Source organism: Balaenoptera physalus (assembly GCF_965194825.1).
Source record: "Balaenoptera physalus genome assembly, chromosome: 15".
Lineage (NCBI taxonomy): Eukaryota > Metazoa > Chordata > Mammalia > Artiodactyla > Balaenopteridae > Balaenoptera > Balaenoptera physalus.
Window position 1 is genome coordinate 85,590,861 of NC_138894.1, and position 21,128 is coordinate 85,611,988.

At 38.2% G+C, this 21,128-nt stretch overlaps 1 protein-coding gene across 1 annotated transcript in view; it reads left to right on the plus strand.

The window, feature by feature from the left end:
• The window catches only part of LOC309643622 (uncharacterized protein), a 462,372-nt gene that overhangs the window by 251,488 nt on the left and 189,756 nt on the right, over nucleotides 1–21,128 (plus strand). Inside the window, exon 5 of the mRNA XM_082426456.1 lies at nucleotides 7,142–7,230. Coding sequence (XP_082282582.1) covers nucleotides 7,142–7,230 — 89 coding nt within the window. The remainder of the gene's footprint in view (nucleotides 1–7,141; nucleotides 7,231–21,128) is intronic.

Here is a 21,128-nt window from a genome sequence, read left to right on the forward strand (position 1 = left end):
CTACCCCATCATTCTAAGTCTCCCTAATCTCTGTCTTCGTCCACATTTCTTTTCTGGTGCACCACACACATGTGTACAACTCTGGACATTTGCACTTCCCCACCTGGATACCCCATGAGTCTCAAATCAACATGACTATCTGGTCTCATCTACCTACACATCATTCTGCCCAGACATGTTCTTCTTCCTATGTTCCTTAGCACAGTGAACGACGCTAATTTGAATGTAGTTTCCCAGTCCAGAAACTTTAGTCGCCCATGTTTTCTTCATGCTCACCCCAAACATTCAAAGTCCTTGTGGCTTATTTAGCTATCAGTTGTATCTTGCCTGGATTATATAAACAACACTAAGAAGTCTCATTTCATTGATTCCAGTCTTACCCTCATATCCATCCAACTGCACCGAAGCCAAGGTAATCTTTCTGAAACACAAACGTGGTGATGCCAATTCCCTGCTTAAAATTCTTTGAAAGGCCTCAGTAGTGCAGAGTGAAGTCCACGCTCTTTAGCATTGCATGTGCAGCCTTAATCTTTTTGCTTATGTCTCTAGCTTCATTTCCTACCAGCTCTTCACTCTCAGATTCTCAGCTGTATGCTCTGTGGCTTGAGAAAAGCCAAATCTTTTTTTAAACGTATCTCCCTCTTTTCAGTCCATAAGAGTTTCATTTCCTCTTACAGATTTGCCAAAAGCAAAGTAGCAAATCTGATCCCCTGTAATGCAATCAGCCTATAATTTTCTTCAGTATGAAAATGTCTGTGCTTCTGATATCCGTGGTTGTGTCAGCTTCTCTGTTCTTGCCCCCATTGCCCTGAAGGGGGTAATTCAGAGACTGGAGCGTTGACAGTGATGAAACAGGTAGGTCTGGGCCTGGAGCCTAGCAGCTCCGATCCGTTCATTCTTTCGTCTGGTCCTGTTTCGTTGTTCTGTGGAACTGGAAGACTGGTTCCCGGGGCACCTGGCAATTGGTCAGTCCAAGCTCGTGGTGGTTATTCCTCATTAACTGGCACAAGTATATATTAAGGTTTCAGGTCAACGCTATTTTGCATATGCCAACCCCCATGCATAGAATTTTCTCCCAACTCCATGCTCTGTTTCTCCAATTCAGCACCTGGTGAAATCTCTTGCTTCCAGATGCAGCTCACATACCTCCTCCTCTGTGCCTCATTCCCTCACATCCCTGCTGTCAATGACAGTTAATTACTTGCTCAAAGCTCACACAGTACTATGTACATCCCTCTAGCACTGCATTTAACCCAATGTGTGCTAAAGACCACACTTGTATCTGTTTCTGTCTTTGCCCTTGAATGAAGTCTTCATCGTCGGTCTCTGAGTTTCAGTCATCACTGTTTTCAGTGTCTAGCATGGTGCCTAGCATGGAGTAGTTGCTCAGTAAATGTCTCTGAGATGAACAGTGTATACCTACTTGGAAGAAAATAATGGATTTATCCTATTGTCTAACTTCATTTACAAAGGCATTTCAAATAGAATCAAAAGGTGTCAGAACAGACCTTTGAAATCACTAGGGAGTGGTGTTAACTGTTTCTCAATGAAAACCCTTAAGCAAATGTATGTGGATAAGTGAAAGGAATATCTGGAAGATTCCACTGGAGCTGTTTTGGTTTCCCAGAGTCAGCTGATCCCTGTAAGCAATCCTAGATCTGATAAAGAGCCCTGAGCTAAACAGATTGGCTCTTTCTTGAAGCCCCTCCTACTAGGCTGCCTTGGCTCTTTAAGGAGAACTCCCAGGCTTGAGTGACAAGTATTTCCCCAGGCCACAGCAATGTGGGACATTATTCAGTGGGTTTGCTCCCCTTTCATGCTCCTAGTTGAACGATTTATTGAAACTCTGGTTCTGTTGAAATCCCTCCCCCTGATGCAAGGTGGCCTTAGGCACTGTAGTACCAATACTCCGCATGTCACAGGAGTCCCCTGCACTCCCAGGCCCCAGTGCGAAGATGTGATGGCTGGCAACCCCCGGCGGAGCTGTACCTGGCACGGTGCTGCTGCAAGGACACGCGCCTCTCCGTGGTCTGACGATCCCTCCAACACGTCTGCCCTTTCAGGATTTTGCTTCTAGCTGTCAGCCTTGGGGTTGGCTCTCTTTCACTTGTTTCAGTAGATTTAGGCTGGACTCAGAGTTAGGGCTGCTGAGAATTCGTGTCTCTCTTCTTTCCCAGTGGTGCAGCTATTTCCTACTTTCTGTTGAAGACTAGATACATTTCTCCAGATTTTATATTCAAGGGTCAAACAAGGTGGGTTTGTGTTTAAGTGTCAGAATCCAGAACAGAGAGATTTGCTTTCCCTTCTTCCCCCTCATTTCAGGCACTGGCAGGCATTCCCACGGAGCTCCCCTGCCAGCCCCGCTCTCTCGCTCCCTCTCAGAACCCTCTTTCTTATTCTCTCTTCAGGTTCAACCAGTGAATCATCTCAAATTTTGTGTTGCCCTTTGAGACTCACAAAACATTTAAATTTTTCAAAGCAGCTTTTGACTTTTCCCTTCTGGGACCTCAGAAGCCTCCCAGCCCCGACCTAGTCCAGGCCCGACATGCTATTGTTACCTCATTTACACTGCTGTCTGGAACACAACGCAGACTGCCTTTATCCTGCAGAGAGTGTGCATATTTTGAGAAAATTACTCAGCACTTAAATGTCAAGATAATTGAGCCCACAATCCCACAGATAATTACATAAAGGACAGAAATGAGGCATCGCCACTGCCCATGCTGCAAGGGACCTTTGGGGCCAACCCACACCTTTCACAGGTGGAGAGAGGAGAGGAGGCATTGCTGGGTCACATGACTCCACACGGCAGCTCCCACTGACCTCTCCTGAAGTCATATCTAAGCCCAGTTAGCACTTATACATCTCACCCTCTTAAAACCCTCCATTTCTATGTGTTCTATTTTCAAAATTATCTTACATCTCCCTTATGCTAAGATAAAAGAAAAAAGGAGATGGATGTTGAATCTTGAGGAAAAATTGTGATGCTCTTTGGGTCCTGACAAGACAGACACCCTGATTCACTTTTTCCTGACGGGAGGTAGCAAAATACCACACAGTTGTTTAAAGCCCATCTTGGAAGTGGATCCTGGAGATCAGCAGCCTTTGGGCACTCTCTCCTCTGAAAAGACCTCACTGTGTTTTTGATGAGCTGGGGGACCTGACTCAAGCAGTGAGGTGTTTTCCTGATTTGGCTTTTAGTGTAGCAGCAGCAGCAACTAGAGGTTTTTAAAGGGTGAGGCAACAGCAAGACGAGACCATGGTATTTACACACAGGCTGGGGGAATAGTCCAACAGGAATGGAGAGAACACTGAAATTAAGATCGGGGCTATTTTACATCACAGAGGTATTCTTCCAATTAATTTCTTTTCAAATAACCAGTTGTCTTGATCCTGAGCAGTAAAACCAAAACAACACTCATATGATTTTATTGTCATGGAAGTCGATGTAAAGTGCTAGGTGCCAAGCTCCATGCTGGGCACAGTGGGAGGACAGCACTCCCATAGGCCCACATTAAGAATATCAGCAAAGCAGGGTACATGGAGTCAGTAGCACCTTGGCTTCAGAGACGCAAAGTGCTTTGGCCAGTCAGAGGGAGTGAGATCTGAGCCTGGTGATTGGCATAATCTTGGACTTGAGTAGGCTTTCTATGTTCTGTGACTTTACAGCCCTGTATATGATGGTCCTTCCTCCTGGGGAGCTTTTCATCTCTCCATTGTCAAAATGGTAAAGGCTCATAAAACTCTTAAAGCTCATAGAAATAAGTCCTCTTGAAGACACAGTTTGGAGCTGATCTGCTTGGTGGTAACCTCTGAACTTCCTAATCATACCGTCCATCTCCCCATTAGGTCATCAGTGACCAAGCTGCAAATTCTGTAGGTCATTTCTTGGGTCTCGTTATCAGCAGCATTTGACCTAGTGGATTACTTGCCTTCCAGGACACCAGAGTCTCCTGGCTTGACTCATCCTATTTGTCCTTCTGCTTCACAGAGTCTCAGCAACCTGAGCTCCAAAAGTTGCGATCTCCCAGTGTTCAGTTCTTAGAACTCTTAGGTTTTAGAACGGATTAACACCAGGGGGCACATTCACAGAGGTATCTACATGCTTGGTACTCCTGGAGTTGTGCAGTGCCCTGCTATCCTGTATCATGATAGTAATGTGGACAGTGCTGGTCTGCAAACGGTTACTAGTTCACAACGAAATAGGAGCAGAGATTGAGAGAACACACCTAGAAACATTTAGAGCGGTGTGACATTGTTACTATTCAGCACAGCCGCATCTGTAGTTGTTGGACTCTTCTCATTGTTCATAGCCTGAGCAGGTACAGTTTGGGCATCTTTGAACTCATATGGTGAGTCACACTTGATGCGAGCTGGGTACCGGGCATATACAACAGGACCATGTTGCTATGTGTGATAGTTTAAGTTTAATTAGTCAATTGAAAAGAATATAATGTTTGAATCCATTCTTTTTGTTGAAAGGTAATTTAAATCAACTATAACATTATCAGATAAATTGTTGAAACTAACTACTGATGAAGGATTGAAGATGAATGTTGGAAATATGACTTCACCTTTGTTTCATTTTGAATAAAAGTAAAATATGAATATTCTGAGCCTGCAGAAGTTGCTTTAAAATTTCTTCTTCCATTCTCATCAGCCTGCCTTTTTAACCATGAGTAATATTAAAACAAAACATGGCAACAGTTTAGGTGCACATTGCTCTCAACGAGTACTGTCGTCATTAATCCAACCTAGAGGAGATATATTAACAGCAAGAAGCAAGCTCATTTATCACTTTAAAAAGTTATACATAGATATCTACAGTGTATATTCAAAATATATGTAGAGATTCTGAAAATGGGGAATCACTATTTCATTAATAATGTTTTGTTTGACTAAAATTGCAAAAGGGTAAAAAGGTACAAGTGCAATGCTCTTATTAATCACCTATATCCATGATTTCAATGAACAATGTGTAGTTTTGGTCATCTTTTCTTTATTGTGTTTTTTTCTGATTATATTGTTGAAATGTAATCTTACATTTGCTGAATCTAATAATAAAAATGTGGGCTTGTATTTTGTATGTCTTTATTTTTATTCCATTTCCCTTTTCCAATAATTTACTTTTGTTTTCTTTTACAAAAGTATCAGTTTTGCAATAGATTGAAGAATATAAGAGATGAGATATGTACCTCAGAATTAATGCAGCCCCTGGAGATGGACAAATCCTTCTCTTTTCTATGTACACTCACTCCCATGATGATATCATCAAGACTCATTCCTTAAATTCCACCCAAATGCCAACAACCTCTAAATGCATCTCTTCAGCACAGACCTCTCCCCTGAATTCAGCTTCACTTGTCCAATTGCCCACTTGACATTTCCACCAGGATGAGTGAAAAATCCAAAACCGAACTACTGATCTTCTCCCATCCCCACCCTAGATGCTCTATTTACAAGCTTCATCATCTCAGTAAATAGAAATATCTTTCTACTAGCTCAGGCCAAACACGCAGAGTCATGCTTGACTCATCTCTTTTTCTCACACTCCACACCCATCTGTACTGAAATCATGTTGGTTCCATCTGTTAAATATGTCCAGAATTTAACCATTTCTTACTACCTCCATTTCTACCACTCAACCCTAGCCCTTACCCACCCTTGCTTGGATTACTGCAGTAATCTCCTAAACAATCTCTCCTTTCACCCTTTCTATGTAGTCTCTACTCAGCTCCTCTGCTGAATGAGCCTTTCAAAGCTAAGAACAGATTTTGCTACTCTTTTGTTCCAATCATTCCAATGAAGCCCCATCTTAGTCTAAAAGTCACTTGTAATGACTGTAAAAAATATACATGATCTGTTCTCTTCCTTTGGTCACTCTGACCCAACCACACCGACTTCCTTATTGTTCATCAAATGCACTAATCATGTTTCTGCCTCAGGGCCTTTGCACTCATTTTTTCCTCTTCCCGGAACACTCTTCTCCTACAGATCCCCTTAGCTTGCTCTCCCTTTAGATATTTTCTCCAATGTTACCAGTTCAGTGAGGCTTTTTTCCAGGCTTTATTTAAGTTTGTACTCCTCTGATTTCTCCTATTCCTCTTCCCAGTTTTTTTTCCTCCATAGAATGTAACACTTTTTAAGGCCTTGTATAATTTGTATTGTAAAGCTTTTCACTGGAATATAAACTCCACAACAGTAGGGATTTTATCTCTTATGTTCACTGTCAACTTCATAGCACCTAGAGCAGAACTTGATACTTAATAGGTACTTACCCTCTTTATCATGAGATCTATTATTTGACTGTGAGCCCCTGGTAAAGAGAGAAGGTACCCTGTAACATTTTTTATTATCTGGGCTTAACCTAGTACCTAGTAAAGAGCAATGATCAATGCATATTTACTAATAAATGAATGAAAGGTTGTCTGGGGACATTGCAAATGGTGAAGGTGTACCACCAGACCTTGGATTTTTACTATCTTAGTATGAAGATGAGACAGCTGCAGAAGAAACAGATTTACCTGGATGAGAGAGAGAAATAACAACTTACATATGGTTCTGGAAAAGAATACATTATTGAGGTTTGGGGTAGAGCAGGTGTGTTTTGAGTTCTGGCCCTTGGCAAGAGAGAGAGAGAAGAAAGGTTATCTCCAGGTGAGGTGGGAACAGGCTTGCATGAAATATGTTTGGTGAGAGTTTAAGCAAATCACCTGGCTGAATGTACTGGTCCAATTTTGAGGACTCACCCTGTCAGTCAAAAATCTCTACTCTCTCTTTACTTTTTCAAATAGTGACATCTAGAAGTAAAAGCTGTCACCTACTAGGGAGAAAAGCATATCTTCAAAGTATTTTCCTTGAGACAACTAAGTGTTTGACTTGAGTTTCAGGAAACAGAATTCAGCCATTGTGTACATGAAAGAGATGTATTCTTCTAGCCATAAAAAAAAATTACTGCCTGTTATTTCAAGAACAAGCAGGAGGAAATGATGGCTATATTTCAGGTGGCAGGATAGGAGAGGTTATGGAAGCTCATAGAGGCTGCTTCCCTTTTCCTAGATCGTAAAAGAATGCTATGACCAGTGTAGTCATTCACACTTTAGTATGAATAAATTCATCTCTTTTTATTTTTTTTCCTCAGGCAGATTGCACTGTGGACCCCCTCTCTGCTTATAGGATGAATAGATTTAGGTGTCAACAATCAAGTAAGATCAAGGATAGTCCTATTCAGTAAGTGAATGTGCTTCCATATTCCCCTTCAGATTTCCAAATTCCTGGTCATATTGAATGGTCCACTTAAATCCAGTGGATCAATAAACATGAAGGTTACTATCAGGAGAGGCCTCTAACATTTGGGTATTTGATTTGCACTCTTATTGAATAGTTTTAAACACCAAGTAGTAAGAATACCTCATGAAAAAAAGCTTTTATAATTTTCTGGTGTGTTGTACAACTCTGCTTTTGCTTAACGGGGCCAGATGCAAGGTATATGATATTCTACAATATAAGCTGGGGACTGGGAGAATCAGGGTGGTGTGCTTCTTGGGATTCAGATGTGCAGATCTGTTATTCATCCTGCCTGGCATCTATTATCCAGACAACTGTGAAAATACCAAAACATTGTTTATATTCATCACTATCTTATTTGATGTTCTTTTTGTTTCCATTAATGATTTATAAGAGGACATTTGCTTTATGGAAAACGTGAATCCAATAAGCTTTACCTTGTGAAAGGAAAAGAGTAAACTTATGAGCATATCACTTCTGCAGCCTCATTTTCGTTATCTGTTTAAGAGGTTTTAGCCAAAGAACCACACTTTCTGAGCCAAGAAATGAAGCATGGATTTTGATGCCTATCTTGGATGGTGAAACAATCTTGGAAATACACTGTAGGTTTTGAAATATTGACTGTGAGGGACAAGTTGGTGGTTTATAAGTACAGAGAACATAGTGACACAGTATTTGAAATTAGGTCTGTTTTTGTGAGCCTAGGAGGGATAGTTATATCAAAGTTAAGGCCCCACTAGATATGACGATTTCTGATTTCTAAACAACACCCATAAACCTTCTAGGGATATGCGCAAGAGAAAGATGGGCGTGTTGTAGGATCTGAATTTGTTCTCTTCAAACAGTAAATTTTCCTTTGTGGCCAGTTTATGTCTTTGAACTTTTAGTTTACTTTTTTGGCAGAAAGGGAAGGAGAGAGAGAGAGAGAGGAAGAGAGTGGAAGGAAGGAAGGAAGGAAGGAAGGAAGGAAGGAAGGAAGGAAGGAAGGAAGGAAGGAAGGAAGGAAGAGGGAAAGAAAAAAAATTGTGCTTATCTGCAATATGAAATGCTTACATATGGCAGATCATTTCTGGATCCTTTGACTTATCATAAGGGATAACACAAAGTGTTTATCATGTGCCAGAAGTTTTCAAATCATTTTACACATACGAATGATACATTTAATCATCACAACAATCTTATGGGATGGGTGTTATTATTACCTGTGTTTTACAGATAAGAAAACTGAGGCATAATTTTCCCAAGCTCAAACTGCTAATAAGAGGCAGAGGCAGGACACAAATACAGACAGTCTGGTGCCAGAATCCATTGCCTATAACCATTATACTTGGCTGTCTCTTACTGGAAAGAGCAAGGATCCTTGAAAGGGTGTTTTTATTTTTTGCTATTAAAAATATTTTCATTTTAGGTAAGTTAGGTCCATAAGACTCTGTTTATGAAAATTATACTTATCCTTTTATCTCCCTCCCATACTTCAACATTTCTTCCCATTCATCAAGATTTTAAACCGGCTATTTGAGAAAATCAATAAAATTAATACGCGTGTAGATTTGGATAAGGAAAAGAAGATAGAAGACACAATTTACCAAAATAACGAATCAGAGAGATGAAATCAGTATAGATTTTACAGATATTAAAAGGAATATTATTAAAGACAATATGTCTATATGTTGAAAGCTGAGATGACATGGACAAATTCCTTGAAGAATACAAACTGTAAAAGCTCACACAAGAAAAAATAGATAACCTGAATCCATTAGAGAAATTGAATTTTTAGTTAAAGACTTTCTCATAAAGGAAATTTTATGATGGTTTTACCAGGAAATTCTGCCAACTATATAAAGAAGTAATTATATAAATTCTGTACAAATCATTCCAGAACATTGAAAAAGAAGAAATGCCTCCTAATTTATTCTATGAGGCAAACCAGGTAAAGATACTTCCGGAAATGTCCCAATGAAGACCAATATCTGTCATGAATATGTTTTCCAAACAAGATTTTAGTAATTTCAATCTAAAAAATTTTTTAAAGTATAATACATCATGATCAAGTGAGGTTTATCTCAAGAATGCAGGGTTGATTTAACCTTCAGAAATCAAACAATGTAATTTACCAGATTAATAAATGCAGGAAAATACTTTACCTAATCCAACATATATTCTGGGTAACAAATCTCAGTAAACTAAGAACATCAAGAAACTTCCTCAGAGTAATAAAGGGCATCTATGAAAAACCTACAGTTGATATCATACTTAATGGTGAAAGATCAAATACTTTACCCCCAAATTCAGGAGTAAAACAAGTCTGTCAACTTTTCATCATTTATATTCAACATTACACTAGAGGCTCTAAGACAGTGCAATCAGGCAAGAAAAATGAATAAAAGGCCCTCTAGATTGAAAGAAAGAAGACAAACTGTCTTCATTTCCAAACTCCATCATCATCTATGTGGAAAATCTGATTGAGTATACAAAAATGACTAGAAGATTGTTCAACTGAAATTTTAAGATGCAATTTACTATAGCATCAAACTATGTGAAATAATTACAGATACATCTGACAAAAGATATGAGAGATCTATGCATTTGAAAATACAAAATATTAAGAGAAAATAAAGACCTAAATTAAAGACCTAAATTCCTTGTTCAAAGGCCAGAATATTCAATATTGTTAAGATATCAGTTATTTCCAAATTTATCTGTAGATTCAAAATAACTGCAATAGAAATCCTAGCAAGCTTTTTGTGGAAACTGACAAGCTGGCTGTAAAATTCATATTGAAATACAGAGAAATTAGAATAGCTAAGACATCCTTGGAAATGTTAAGCAGAATCTGAGAGTTAGCCCTACCTACGGGGCTTCAAGTCACATTAAAGAAACAGTCACTGAGACAGTGTGATACTGGCATCAAGATAGGTAAGCTAATCAATGGAACAGAATACAGAATCCAGCAAAGGTCTCATACATATAAAAATCAATGATTTTGACAAAGCTGAAAAGACAGTTCAGGGAGAATTGATCATCTTTTCAATAAATGGTACTGGATATTAAGATAAAAAACAAAAAAAAGAACTTCAATCCATTCCTCTCACCATGTATTAAAACTAACTCAAAAATGGATCATGGACCCATGGACATAAATGTAAAATCTGAAACTATAAAACTGCTGAAAAAGAAATAGGAGAAAATATTTGTGAGCTTGGGTTAAGCTAAGATTTCTCCCAGAAGTATGATCCATGAGAGAGAAGATTGACAAATTGAACTTCATTAAAACATCTTCATTAAAACATCTTCTCCTCAAAGAAAATTATCAAAAGAATGAAAAGGCAATACATAGTTTGAGAGAAAATCTATTTGAAAATTGCGCATCTGATACAGGACTTGTTTTAGATAAAGCTCTTTCAGAACTCTAAGAAAACAAACAACCCAATTAAAAATTGGCAAAAGATTTCAACAGACATTTTACTAAAGAAGAAATAAGAATAGAGAATAAGCACATGATAAAATATCTGCTATCATTAGTCATTAGGGGGATGTAAAATAAAAGCACAGGATACCACTACACTTCTAATAGAAGAGCTAAAAGTTAAGATAGACCATACCAAGTGTAGATCAGGACGTGGAATAACAGGAACTCTCATATACTGCTGGTGGGAATCTAAAATGGTACAGCTTCTTTGGTAAACATTCTGGCAGTTTATTTAAAGAAAAGTTATACGTTTGCCTAACATATGATCCAACCACTGCTATTTTCCATAATTACCCAAGAGAATAATAAGTGTATGTCTATATAAAGACTTATGCACAGATATTCATTGCAGCTCTATCTGTAAAAGGCAAAAACTGGAAATAACTCAAATGTCCATCAGCACATGAACGTCTAAACAAATTGTGGCATATCCATACAATGAAATACTATTCAGAAATAAAAGTGAATTAACCAGGGATTCATGAGACAACATGAATGTTTCAATCCATGCAAGATATAATTATGCAAAGTGAAAGAATTCAGATAAAAAGACTGCATATTATTTGAATCCATTTATAGAAAACTTTAGAAAAATTCAAACTACTCCATCTGATAGAAATCAAGGAGGGACAGAGAAAGACAGAGGAGAGTGATTACAAAGGGTCTCGAGGAAACTTTGGGGGATGATGGATTTTGATGCTTATTATTTTGATTGTGATGATGGTTTCATGGATGTATATTTATGTCAGAATGTATCAAATTGAACACTTTAAGTATATACATTTTGTTGTTTATCAGTTATTCTTCAATGAAGGGGTAAATGAGAGATGAACAGAGCAGAGCTCCTTATAATAAATGCTGAGTGGTTCTATAAAATCAACTGCTTTTAACAATCCCCTCATTTGAACTTATGTTTGATATGGTGAAATTCTGATGCAAGCAAAATATTTACTCAGTCTGTGGGTTTGTTCTGGAAGCAGATTAACATGTATTTGGGGGACTAGTTGGCTTCTTGCTCGCCTGATTTAAATTCTGTGCTGCAGAGGTGAAATCATTTGTATGCAGTCCGTGTTCTTCACCAGCAGACACAGACTCTGTAAGTCTAATAGTGAATCTGAGCAAGCATTCTGGTTGTGCTGTGAGCAATTTGAGTTTTGAATGACCTTGAGAATGAGCATCTTTAACCTGCAGAGAAAATTGCATCGTTTTTTTTTTAATTTAAGTTAAAAAGAATTGATTCATTTTTATCATACATAAGAAATCATATGTTGATAGTACCTTTAAAACATCATTTGAACAGTATTAATTGATCCAGCAAATAAAAAATTCCCTTATTCCTGGGAAGGAAGGGACAATTTTGAGCGTTGATGCCAATTTTTTTTTAACATATGGTTAAATCCAGCCTGTGAGTTAAACAAGAGTGGCAAATTCTTACCATTTAATGTCTCTTTTTCATGGTACTTTTAAAGGTCTCAAAATTGGGTAAAACTGGCATGTGTATATGTATATGCTTATGCGTAATTTCTTAATTCTTCTAAATGTCCTGTGGTGGAGTGGACCAGGCACTGAACTAAGAGTAACAATACTTGGTCTTGATGTCCTAGCTTTGCTACTTTTTAGCTTTGAATTTAGGCAAGTCATTTTACATAGTTGAGCTACAGATTATTTATGTGTAATATGAGAAGTAAGCACATGAGTTGCCAGACTTGTCTATTATGTGTGCCAAAAGTGCAAACTGTCCAGGGCCAGGCACATTAAAGTATTATTAGCAGCTGGACTGCAGAATTATTGGATTGCAAATTAGGCAGTGTAAATGCAGTGCAGGGTAGAAGGTAAGAGTAGGCCTCCTGGAGCAAGACTGATGGATTCAAATCCCAGCTCCACCCCTCCCAGCTGTGTGACCTTGGACAATCAACTACATGTGTGAGCTGCCCATTCTTTATCTGTAAGATTTAAGGACAACCTACCTCAAAGCGTTGCTATGAGAATTAAATAAAGCCATTTATGATAATACTGAAGATTGCTCAATTAAAGTTAGCAATTGTTATTATGACAATCTATCATTCAAATAAAATTTTTATGATCAGAAAAAATGCATTTTTGAAAGGAATGATTAAATTCCAGTTGGATATAAACACTGCAATCAGGACTGCCAAATCCTTGAACATTTAGAGGTAGATTGAGAAGCTTAAATGAATTCCTTTTATTTTTAAATTTTTTTATTACTTTAAAATTTTTGTTGGAGTATAGCTGCTTTACAATTTGTGTTAGTTTCAAAGTGAATCAGCTACGTATACATATATCCCCTCTTTCTTGGATTCCCTTCCCATTTATGTCACCACAGAGCACTGAGTAGAGTTCCCTGTGCTATATAGTAGGTTCTCATTAGTTATCTATTTTATACATAGTATCAATAGTGTATATATGTCAATCCTCATCTCCCAATTCATCCCACCCACCCCTTCCCCCTTGGTATCCAGACGTTTGTTCTCTATGTCTGTGTCTCTATTTCTGCTTTGCAAATAAGATCATCTATAACATTTTTTTAGATTCCACATATATGCGTTAATGTACGATATTTGTTTTTCTCTTTCTGACTTACTTCACTCTGTATGACAGTCTCTAGGTCCATCCACGCCTCTACAAAAATAAGAATTTTTGTTCCCTCATTATATACAAAGGAATTTTATTTCTGAGAAAAGATTGAAATGCCATACACCAGTTTTAAAGAATAATTTTTAATATAATTGAGACAGTATGCACTTTAGTCAAATTAATGTTGATCCATCATTTCAGAGTAAATGTTATGTATCTAAAAATTGCATGGGTAGTTTTACTGATGCCATGAAAGTTGGAGAAACGAGAAACAATAAATTCTTCAGTTAATGTCAGTCAATTTTCTCCAGTACTTTGCTTAGAAGATGTGGAATGTTCCAGTACTTTGCCCTAGAATATGTGAAATGTTTTCTCAAATGATAGATCATTACTAAAGATAGAAAACAGCAGCTTTTGTAGAACCAGCCCTAATACAGCCTGGCCTGCGTCTTTAAGTTTACAGAGTTAAGTGAAGCGATGATGGTGAGGAAGAGACACAGGAAAATAAGTAATTAAAATAGGGTGATATGAGTACATAATGGGGGCAGATGAGGGGACAGAGGTGGCCCAGTACAATGGGAATCTACTCTGTTTACAGGATTCAAAGAAAGTTTCAATGGGGAAGAAACTTTCAGGAGTGTGTCTCAAAGGGTGAGTGAATGTTTTCCAGGGAAACAATATGGAAAAGGAACAGAACACAGAAGGCAGATCTGTTTGGGAGACTGTAAGCAGTAAAGATCAAAGTGGGGTGCAAGTGCAGAGCAGTGAGAATAAAGGCATAGCCTGAGGACCAAACAGTAATGGGCCTTTTACGTAAAATATAATGAGTGTTGCACTACTTAGGGCTAAATGGTGATGCCTGCAGGAATCTGTTTCTTTAACTATTTTGGCATTCAGGAGTCCTTCCTGTGGTTGAGGTGTTGGTTACTTCAGGGAAGTGCTATGGATGCAGAGAAAATCTTAATGCTAAATAGCTGGTAGAGCTTCTTTTGTAGTCCCAAATGTTTCCAGATGTCTGGAGACTTGTGTATCTGCTTGGGACAGAACTTTGTCAGTAGTGTATAACTATAACCAGGCACTGTATGGGCAGGGCAATGATGGCTGCCCAGTGGAGGAAACTCCTGGATCCCAGCAGTCTTGTTTGCCGGGTCTCACAGATACAGAACTTCATAAGAATGTCCTAGTCTTCAGCTATGCCAGAAGCACAAAAATGGCCACAATGGACTGCCGTCTGCACAAAAATGGCCACAGTGGACTGCAGTCTGCATTGTAGATGGGATAAAGGAGGCATCATGTTCCCTTGAATCTGACTGTCTCTTTGTGGATTTTCAGAGAACTGCTGCTGAGGAATTCCACCCGGGCAGTATTTGCCATCTCCTCTGAAAGGCAGAATAACACAAATCCAGAAGGAGGTGGCTCTGTACAGAGATCCCTATATATCAGAAAGTTCAACCAATCAGAATGGTTGGACACTCCGCTCATTTCTTCCTCTAGGGTACCTGGGCCATCCCTGAAATGCAAAGCCCTATAGGCAACGCCAAAACCTGACCCCATCCCACCTTCCAGAGCCACCATGTAACTGAGGAGGAAGCTTCACACTTAGGCAGTTCAGCAACAACCAGAGATGACCGCTTTGCTGAGTGTCCAAAGAGGGGCAGAGACTGTCCATCCTGGTAGAACTCAGAGGGGAGAGAGGAAGAGCTCTGAGGTGTGTTGTGATCAGGGACAGTTTCTTGGAGGACGTGGCCATATCTGGACTTTGAAGCTCAGACAGTGATTGAGTGGATTGATAAGAGAGAGTATTCAAGTAAGAGAAAGGATGCGAGTGGAGGCCCAGGGGCACTGGCAGAGCCTCTGGTCCCCCACCCACCTGCATCTCTCCAGAGTCAGTTAGGCCCTCCTCCTATCTGTCCACTTCACTCTGCTCTTCTGGTTCAAATATTCTAGTTCTTTGCCTTCTGCTTGGCTGTTTGTCTCAGTATTCTTATTCCAGCTATTCTCAACTTGGGGCAATTTCACCCCCAATCCCCACACTCCCATCAGTGGGTATTTTTGACTTTCACAACTGGGGGGAAGTGCTACTGGCATCTAGTGGGTTTTGGTCATCCTGCAATGCAAAGAATTGAAAATATTTTTTTTTTTTTTGCAAAAAATGCAAAGAATTATCCAGTCCAAAATATCAATAGTACCAAGGTTGAGAAAACCTGGATTATTCTATTTAACCCTGTCCTCCCACTCTCACTGAAAAAAGATGCTTTTTCTTTCTTCAAACTCCAAAGTCACCTTCAGACGTAACTGTGACATTTATTCTGGGACCTGAGCACTAAGGCACCATCTCTGAGGACCCCACCAAAGAGACCGGCCCCCTGCCCACCTGTTCAACACAGGGAAGGGCAGCCAGTTAGTAGAGCCACATGCCACAGACGGTCAAGGACGAGGAGGCAAGAAGCCATGCCAGTTTGTTTGGAGATTAGAGACTTATTAGAGTTCTTTGAAAAGGCATTTCTGTCAAGCAGCAGAGATGGAAACACTTTTAAGAGCTTAAGGAGAAAAAGAGCTATCAGAATATAGAGACAGGAAGAATGTATGCATGAGTTTTCCAGGGCTGCCGTGACAAAGTACCCCAAACTGGGTGGCTTAATGGAAATTTATTGTCTCACGGTCCTGGAGGGCAGATGTTGGCAGGGTTTGTTCCTTCTGACGGTTGTGAGGGAGAATCTGTTCCATGCCTCTCTCCTAGCTTCTGGTGGTTTGCTGGCAATTTGAGGCATAGAAGCCCCATCTCACCCTCTGTCTTCATCTTCACATGGTGGTCAGTGTGTATGTCCAAATTTCCCCTGTTTATAAGGACACTGGTAATATTGGATTAGGGGCCACGCTGATGAGCTCGTCTTAACTAATTACATCTGCAACAATCTTATTTCCAAATAAGGTCACATTTAGAGGTACTAGGAGTTAGCACTTCAATATGTGAATTTTGGGGGGACACAATTCAACCTATCACAATGTGTTAATCATCTTGCCTACCTGTAAATTTCCATAGCATTTACTCTGTACTTTAGAACTATCATAGAGTCCATGTTATCTGCCTTCATACAATAATTTGTATAGTGAGATAATTCTTCTGTGGTGCTGTGAGCTTCCTGAGGGGAGAGACTGAGGCAAATAAACATGCAGAGAGATTTTATGAAATTGAGTATAAAACAAATATCTAAGTGCTTTGAAAATTTAAATTTTTGCAGTAATAAATGCTATTTTTGAATTCTAAAATTTGTATATTCATGTATTAAAAGAATCAATCATGTCACTTTGTTGGCAGGTCCTGCCAAGATCCTTGTATTTCTTCTTTCTTTGGAGAGAACAAAGCTGATACTTGAATTTGAGATAACTGAATTACCCACATGGCCTGCATTTCACTTTTCCCTCTTTTATTTTACTTTATTATACCCCATTTTATGTTCATATACTGACAGAGTAGCAATCAGCAGGAAGAAAACCTTTTTATGTAGATAAAAATCTGTGACTGATGAAACTTCTGGAGTGAGGACAAGAGGGAATGTAGAGGCATGAATAAACACCAAATGCCTTTTGAAATAATTTATCTAATCATTGTAAGATCATACTGACAGTTTTTAGACATATAACTTTATAAAATTTATTAGTTTCTTGATATTTCTCTGAGATGCTTTGATCTGTGAATTCATTTCATTTCAGCTCCTTGCCTCTGGTCTGGCTCACACAAGCTGCTTTGCAGCTACCAGAAACCACAAACTCCCAGCACTGTGTTTTCAGTTTTTATACTCAGCCTGTACTTTGTATGTGACACTTAGTTGTTGCTGAACTGATGAGTGACAAATTAACTCATGATTAAATGGATTTTGTTTGTGGTTTTCTAGACTAATAGAATTTGTGATTAATATAGGTGATAATGATTGCTTATATCCAATCCCAGACTCCAACTTATTAACCGTTATCAACCTTTTCCACTCTGACTATAGTCCAGGGGCTTTTTCCAAGTGTGCCTCTGGCCAACAGCTGCCTGATGCATGGTCCAGGCTAAGCTTCCTCTCAGGTGAAAGTGGGTGAGGGGTAAGAAGGTTGGGCAAGGGGAAGAGAATGGCTTTGTCCCACAGTCTTTGTCCCATCTAGCAGATTGCATTTGGTGAAACAATAATGGAAAAGGGAAAGAATAAATTTGAAAGAAGATGGAAACATGAAGTAGCCATAACATCCAGAAAAGTTTTGTTCTGTTCCAACATGAGCAGGAAAAATACCAGCAATTACTCATATCACTCTAATTACAAGCTTATTTATTCCTCTGACCCTTGTTAGTCTAGCTCCGTTTGGTAGTCTGTGGTCAATGGCTAAAGAGAGTAAGGTAAAGGCAAATATTTTTACCAGGATCCTTCTGGAAACTTGCTTATCCTCTTCTTGCTACTGCTACACAAACATAACAGAACCCAAACTTAATGAGAAAGTTTATATGTAAAGTAGACCACATGGTTTAATGGAGAAGTATATGGGCAATGGGATCCAAAGATATGCCTTTTTTTATTTCATCTATTTAGGTGTAAATGAAATACCTCCTCTATTCTAGGTTCTACACTAGGTACTAAGGTGCCTTGTATATTTGTACCAAAATATGAAAGACAAGGTCTCTGCTATCAAATAATTTTCAGTACACTAGGAGAAACAGAAAAATATACATGTATTTACAGTGCAATATGATAATTGTTATAAGATTTCTATAAGCACAATGCCGAATGAGAACTCAAGTCTGTTGAGGAGCATCAAACAAGGTATGAGGGAAGGGAAATGTCTGAGCTGAGACTTGAAGGTTATATAGACATTTTCCAGTAAACAAGCCTGGAGAAGACATTTCAAGCTCAGGAATTCAGTGAGCTATAAGGAGTTAAGTTCACCTGAAATGTAATCTGTAAGGATAGGAGAAAAGCCTGGATATGAATCTGAACACCTAGGCAAAAGCCAGATTCTGAAGGGTCTTCTTTGCCAAGCCAGTAGTTTTTAGATTTTTACCTTGTGGAAGATGAAGTGTCATTGGTGAATAATACATAGGGAAATAGCATGATCATATTTGCATATTCAAATTATTACCATAACAGTGATGTAAGGATGAATTGGAAGATGTATGTTAAAGACCCACTGATAGGCTAAAAATAATCACACAATCATATTAATAAAATGCAGGAAAGCATTTGGCAAAATCCAATGTGCAGTAATGACAAAAACCCTCAGTAAACTAGGAATAGAGCAGAACTTCCTCAACTTGATAAAGAATATTTACAAAAAACCCACAGCGAAAATCAAACTTAATGGTGAGAAACTTGAAGCTTTTCTACTGAGATCAAGTAAAACGCAAGGATATTCCCTCTCACCACTCCTTTCCAACATCATACTGGAAGTTCTATCTAATACAATAAGACAAGAAAGGAAATAAAAACTATAAAGATTGGGAGGAAGACATAAAATCATCTTTTTCACAGATGACATGATCATCTATGCAGAACATTTGAAAGAATTAACAAAAAATAACTATTGGAACTAATAATCAATAATAGCAAGTTTGTAAGATAAAAGGTTAAAATACAAAATCAATCACTTTCTTACATACCAGCAATGAACAAGTGGAATTTGACATTTAAAATACAATACCATAAACATTAGTACACAAAAATATGAAATACTTTGGTGTAAGTCTAACTCAAATTTGTACAAGAGCTATATGAGGAAAACTACAAAACGCTAATGAACAAAATCAAAGAAAAACTAAATAAATGGAGAGACATTCCATGTTCATGGATAGAAAGACTCAATAATATCAATATGTCAGCTTATGTGTGTGTCAATAAACTTATTCTAAATCTATAGAGAAAGGCAAAAGACCCAGAATAACCTACACAATACTGAAGGAGAAGAACAGAGTTGAAAGATTCACACTGGCTGACTTCAAGACTTACTATAAAGCCACAGTAATCAAGATAGCGTGGTACTGGCAAAAGAAATAGACAGATTAATGGAATGGAATAGACAGCCCAGAAATATAGATCCACATATATATATATATAGTCAACAGATCTGTGGTAAAGGAGCAAAGGCAATACAATGGAGCAAAGATAGTGTTTTCAACAAATGATGCTTGAAAACTGACATCCACGTGCCAAAAAAAAAAAAAAAAAGGATCTATACACAGACCTTATATCCTTCACAAAAATTAAGAAAAAACGTATCACAGACCTAAATGTAAAATGTAAAACTATAAAACTCCCAAAAAATAGCACAGGAGAAAACCTAGATGACCTTGGGCTTTGGCATGGCAGTGACATTTTAGATATAACAACAAAGGTATGAAACACAAAAGAAATAATAATTAATCTGGACTTCATTAAAATAAAAAACTTCTACTCTACAAATGACAATGTCAAAAGAATGAGGACAAGCCACAGACTGGGAGAAAATATATGCAAAAGATCCATCTCAAAAAGGACTGTTATCCAAAATATAGAAAGAATTTTTCAAAATCAATAATAAGAAAATGAACAACCTGATTTAAAAAATGAGTCAAAGACCTTAACAGATACCACATCAAAAAATATATACACAAATATAGGCAAAATATATTTGCCTGAAATTGCTATTTCAGGCAAATAGCATATGAAAGATGTTTCACATCATATGCCACTGGGGAAATGCAAGTTGAAGTAACGATGAGATATCACTACACAACTATTAGAATGGCCCAAATCCAGAACACCGACAACTCCAAATTCTGGCAAGAATGTGGAGCAACAGGAACTCTCATCCATTACTGGTTGGGTTGCAAAATGGTACAGCCGCTTTGGAAGACAGTTTAGCAGTTTCTTACAAAACTAAACATACTCTTACCAGTAATTGCACTCCTTGGTATTTACACAAAGGGATTGAAAACTTATGTACATACAAAAAACCTGCACATGGATGTTTATGGCAGCTTTATTCCTAATTGCCAAAACTTGGAAGCAACCAAGATTTACTTCAGTAGGTGACTGGATAAATAAACTGTGGTACATCCAGACAATGGGATATTATTCAGTGCTAAAAAGAAATGAGCTATCAAGCCATGAATAGACATGAAGGAATTTTAAATGCATATTACTAAGTGAGAGAAGCCTATCTGAAAAGGCTACATACTGCATGATTCCAACTACATGATATTCTGGAAAAGGCAATGCTTTTTGGAGACAGTAAAAACTGCCAGGAGTTGGGCAGAGGAGGGATAAATAAGCAAAGCATAGACGGTTTTTATGGCAGTGAAAGCACTTTGCATGGTACCATAACGATGGATATGTGTTATTATACATTTGTCTAAGCCCATCGAATATACAACACCAAGAGTGAACTGTAATATAAACTATGGACTTTGGATGATTATGATGTGTCATTGTGGGTTCATCAATTTTAACAAATACCCTACAGTTTGATAATGTGGAATGCTGTTTGTGTTTGGGGAAGGGGATATATGGGAAATCTCTGTACTTTCCTGTCAATTTTGCTGTGGACCTAAAATGTCTCTAAATATATAAAGTCTTAATGAAATCAATCAAGTCTTATTTTTTTGAAAAGTCCATTAATAATTATTTGATGAATGACTAGAATATCTAGTATGGTTAGTGAGCAAAGCTCTTGTCTGGTGATTCTAAGACTTAGCTTTACCTGGGAGGGAAAAATAAAGTCATACTTGGAGGGAATGTCCTCTATTCTGGTTAGACAACCTTGGCAA